This window comes from Hyla sarda, chromosome 3, assembly GCF_029499605.1.
Source record: "Hyla sarda isolate aHylSar1 chromosome 3, aHylSar1.hap1, whole genome shotgun sequence".
NCBI lineage: Eukaryota > Metazoa > Chordata > Amphibia > Anura > Hylidae > Hyla > Hyla sarda.
Genome location: NC_079191.1, coordinates 238,988,635 through 238,993,988, shown reverse-complemented (window position 1 = coordinate 238,993,988; position 5,354 = coordinate 238,988,635). Strand labels below are relative to the sequence as shown.

General features: G+C 40.7%; 1 protein-coding gene across 1 annotated transcript; it reads right to left on the bottom strand.

Moving 5' to 3' along the window:
* Nucleotides 1-554: 554 nt before the first annotated feature.
* GPR6 (G protein-coupled receptor 6) lies at nucleotides 555-2,791 on the bottom strand. The gene is made up of 2 exons (XM_056563281.1): nucleotides 2,470-2,791; nucleotides 555-1,901 (listed from the first exon to the last, which is right to left on the bottom strand). The coding sequence occupies exon 2, from the start codon at nucleotides 1,880-1,882 to the stop codon at nucleotides 899-901; it is 984 nt and encodes a 327-aa protein (XP_056419256.1). The 5' UTR covers nucleotides 1,883-1,901; nucleotides 2,470-2,791; the 3' UTR covers nucleotides 555-898.
* Nucleotides 2,792-5,354: the final 2,563 nt, after the last annotated feature.

The following is a 5,354-nucleotide window of genomic DNA, read 5'->3' as shown; positions in this document are numbered from 1 at the left end:
GATTAATGAAAGTCTGTGAAGAGGTAACGTGAACCAGTTGCCCATAGCAACCAATCAGATTCCTTCTTTAGATTTAGAAAAAAAAGCCTCTGAGAAATTAAAGAAGCGATCTGATTGGTTGCTATGGGCAACTGGGCAACTTTTCCTCTACACAGGTTTTGATGTGTGAGATGTGCAGCCTGACTATAGTGTGGGCGATAATGGTATTCTGCTCAGGTACCCATGCAGATCAGTGCTCACTTTCAACATTACTCTGATGTAAAGCTTATTCCAAGGGGTAATCACAAAAAATCCTGGGGGCATCTCTGGGTCTAATAAACCTCCAGGTTGCATGATATTTCAGGATAAAAGACCTATTATACAGCCACATAGTAAAGACTGCTAAAGGTCATAGTAAATGAATAGTCCCCCCCTAGGAGAGGTGTTTGCTGTGATTCAGACACTTGTTTTTTTTCTGCATGGTATATTTCCATGACTAATCCTTGAATGGACTTCTGCTCTACAATGCAAGCAAGCCACAGGGAATAATAAACCAGCACACTCAGAACTACATGGCAACGACTTTTATTTCGTTGGGTACAAAAGTTTTCAGCATTAGTGACAAAATATATTGTGACATAAAACAAAGACACAACATTCTTTCTCAGCCCTCACAACACTGATTTGGCAGTACAGCAGCTCAATATAAAGTGCGATATTGAAGCATAGTCACTTCACACATGGATCCTATAGACATCCACATTGTTCATACTCAGGACGGACCATTCCCAGAGATATCAAAATAGATAAAGTGCTAAAGTTCCAGTCTCTTCTTACCACAGCACACATCTAGTTGTCCATAGCAGGCACTATTGAATTCACTAGATTGTCATTGGTGCAGTGCTAAAGTCAAGCGTCCCTAAACATCACTTGGTGATCTGGAGCGAAAGGGCACTTTGGATTGAAAGCAGCCACAGAAAAGAACCCACATGGATCTCTGGATTTCTTGATTCCTATAGGCATAAATGATAGGGTTGATCATGGAGTTGTAAGTGGCAGGTAGTAGGGTGGCGTAAGTGTACACTGAAGGGTATTCAGGGTCTCCCACCACACAGTAAATGGCAAAAGGCAACCAGCTGGCTCCAAAGGTCCCAAGAATAATGGCCAAAGTGGACACTCCTTTCTTGGTTGCTACATAGTGGGATGCTGTAAGGAAATGTTGCTGTAGTGCTATCTGGTGAGCATGTCTACAGACTATTTTGCAGATTTTTATGTATAGATGCAGCATTAAAATAAAGATGAAAAAGAATGAGGTGGATAAAAGAGTTACATTACTTTTGGTCAGAGGCCTGACAATGCTGCAAGATGAGATGTCATCTAGACAGTTCCAGCCAAACACTGGAAGGAGACCCAGACATATGGACACCCCCCAGGTAAAAAACAGCATGAGATGAATCCATAAGATGGTCTTCTCTGAAGAATAAGTCAGTGCATTGTACAGTGACAGGTAACGGTCCACAGTAATGGCCAATAAGCTGCTCACTGAAGCGGTAAAAGAAGCCACCAAGAACCCCACTGTGATCAAGTTGATCGTCTCTGACTGGATCACATACTGGAATATAAAATTAAGGATCAAGCCAAACCCAGCCAGGAGGTCTGCAGTAGCCAGGCTCCCGATCAGCACAAACATTGGGGTTCTCAGCGTCGGGGTGTAGAATATGATGGCCACGACGATTGCGTTCTCGCAGGCAATGATGGTCCCTGAGATACAGAGCATAATATCCCACGGGTTGATGGTAAATACTGAGAAGAAAGCAGACAACTCCAGGGAAGCGTTGACATCGCTGGTCTGGATCCAAGGCTGGGAGAAGCTGCTGTCACTGTCATTAAGGCTTTCATTCATTTCTCCAATGTGTGGTCGCCTGGGAAATAAACACAACAGAGAACGTTATAGAATAAACATAACAGTAAATATTTAGACTAATACTGAAAAGATGCGAATTCTTCTAGGAGAGACACAGCACAGTGTACAGCAAGCGCTGCTGCCTCTGTCCATGGTGCTGAAGCATTAGGTTATAGTAACCGGTACAAACAGCTCAATGTCATCGTATGAGTATTATGTTAAAAGTCCTCTGTCCATGGTGCTGAAGCATTAGGATATAGTAACCGGTACAAACAACTCAATGTCATCATATAAGTATTATGCTAAAAGACCTCTGTCCATGGTGCTGAAGCATTAGGTTATAGTAATCGGTACAAACAACTCAATGTCATCGTATAAGTATTATGCTAAAAGACCTCTGTCCATGGTGCTGAAGCATTAGGTTATAGTAACCGACACAAACAGCTCAATGTCATCGTATAAGTATTATGCTAAAAGACATTCTAGTATGTCATGTACATGTATAGACTGTGTAGAACATCTTATACTATCAGGCACATACTATAATACTAGCACAATTTATCTGTATAGCAGGTTTCTGTTCTTACCTTTAAAAAGGCTTAGCAGGACATTTCATAGGTGAACTGTAAAGTCCCAGCATTAGCAATGTGATCTGTGAGCCAGGATGCACCTCCGTCCTCTGACCTGGAGAGTAAGAGACTGGTGCTGTGGCAGTCTGGCAGTGGATAATGTACTGTACTCCGACTGTATGTGATAAGAAGGGGTGGGCAGAGCATCAGAGGAGGAGACAGGGAAAGTGCTGGGACTGGCTATGGCTGCTGCCAGTGCTCATATGGCTAATGTTTGTTGCACCGTATGGCACCAGGGGATGACTTCAGCCATTGACGTCCATGGAAAGCAAACTGATCAGCAGCAGAGGCTCAGTGATGCCGCAGACACTGGTGTCGTACACAGATAGTAACACAACAGCTGCAATACAGATGAGCCTGTCATCCTATTGATGGAGTGTAAGCTCTAGGGGATAGTGAAATAACCTTAATATCCACTTCATGCATAGAGTACTGGGTTCAATAGTAGGTAGGTACATTATGGTCTTACTGTAGTCGTTATATTTGTCAAAAGATTTTTCTATAACATGCCATTATTTAAGAATGCATCCTAAAGGTCCATTAAATTAGTGCTAGAAAGAAGAGCAAACATTCTGATAAAAATGTGCAATGTGTGAATGTCTTTAGGGACCCCCTATTTAAATGAAGCTACTGATGCTACAATGTGGAAATAAATGAACATTTATGGCCATTGTTGTCCATAAGATAAAAAGTTTAGACCAGTGGTCCCCAGTCTATGATTTTCCAACTGCTGAAAAACTACAAGCCCGCTATGCCCTGACAGCTAAAGGCTTTCTATTACACTTTCAAGTCCTTCAAAATAACAGCATTAATAGTGTCCCAGTAAATGCCCTTCACCCGCACAATAAGATTTTCCTATCTCCCTTCCCCTTAATATTAAACAGTGAAATCTGTGGTATAATGTACTTCACACAGGCACCATTTCCAGAATCAAGAATATGTGCTTATAGAGGCACAATTATACTTTGCGTCCCTTAGATATATTAGATAGCAAATGAACAGTTAGTTCTTAAAAGAGAACTCCAGTGAAAACAAGTTTTATTCCTTATGCCTAGGCTGACACCACTCTCAGCAGCTAAACCTCAGGGGTTTCCAACAGTGTGTAAAATTGCCACTAACTTCACATTCTTCATTTAAAAAAAATTTCCTGTATATTTTTTTTGCATATTTTTAATGTGTTTTAAACACAAATATAAAACAAACAAACAAAAAAAATAAAATAAACATTGCATGTAGTTGGGGATGGGGATGGGGGCTTTGGGGATGTTAGAGTAATGATCTATCCTTAGCATATAAGCAGTATAAGGAGCGCTCAGCTTGTGAGATTGCTTAAAAAACTCCAGCCTTTATCTTGATGTAACCGGTATGTTAGTTTGTAGTGAGTGGTTAAAGGGGTTATCCCCCATAAGGTGATTTTTGTACTTACCTGGCAGACAGTAATGGACATTTTTAGGAAGGATCTGCGCTTGTCTTGGGGCTAAATAGCTATGTTGTGAGATTACAATAATGCTGTGGCTAGCTTTTTGTGAACTGGGTATTTCCTGTTGGAGTTCATTCCCTAAACTACAAGTTCCATGATTCCTTGTTTTTACCTGTGAGGTCACTTTTCACCCTCCAACACATCAGTCACCCCACCCATTGAAACATACCTGTGATCCTTTCCATGCAATAGACCAATGTTTTCTGACCAGGGTGCCTCCAGCTGTTGCAAAACTACAATTCTTGCAGGATGATCTCCCTCCCACCCAGCGGTCACTCCACCCATTGAAGCAAAGACAGGCTCCCTCTGAACACCTGAGTAGTGATGTAATGTCTCGGACCACGTCAAACTGTGAATAGCTGAGAGGTCATTTTGTATGCTGTTAAAAATAAACATCGGGGCAAAAATTACAGATGAATTGTGAGACCACCATGAAACACGGTTACAGAAATTATATTATGAACTACACTAACTTTACAGCTCCCGTAGCATAGTCAAGTAGAAAAAAAAACTTCCGGATTACCCCTTTAATATTCCTAATTATTTGATTTAAAAAAAAATAATCCACTTTTTATTCCTCTCATCGTGCTTATTTGCAGACGGATCCTTGATTAATCTAAAACCTCATAAAGTGATTTAAAAAAAAAATCAGGCATAATTCCAGGGCTTTATTTTTTTATTATAAAGGGAAATGGACAAGAGAGTTACTTCGTCATCTTCTGATGTTGCTCTGCGCAGCCGCAGATACAGCAGCAGGAGCTGTGACACATCTCCCTGCTCGGGTGCTGACAGCGACTTCACCAGAAGAAGCAGGGAATAGTAATGAAGGGATGAACGGGAGATAGTGGCGTGATAACCACTAACAGAACAATGGGCATGCCCTCATTGCTAGTTTCTCTAAATTAGTATATTATTACTTTTGCCTATAACTCTGCAATTGGCCCACAGATTCTGGCGAGTAATACCTTGTTTAAAAGAGGATCACACCAACTGTAAGTATATGAAGGACATTTATCATCAATAAATCACTTTTGAATACCATTTTTTTTAGCACACATAAGCAAAAACCAATTCATGACTTCAGAACACCCATTTGTAACCCCCACCTCAAGTCGCAGCTGTGAAAAAAATGTGTGATATATATTTTCACCCTAAATGTACCAATCCATAGTTTTTTTCTTCTCACTTCAGATCCGTGTATCCTGTAGACTACTTCAGATTTGGGGGGACTACCCCGATGACCAGTGTTTTTTTTTTTTTTTAACTATTAATAAAATGGTTAACGAGGGCTTGTGGGGGAGTGTTTTTTTACAATAAAAGTTTTTTATTTACTTTACGGGCTTAGTGTAATGTCCGTTTATTT

Coding starts and splice junctions, on each gene's coding strand:
- GPR6 (XM_056563281.1), bottom strand. CDS start 1,882: ATGAATGAAAGCCTTAATGACAGTGACAGCAGCTTCTCCCAGCCTTGG.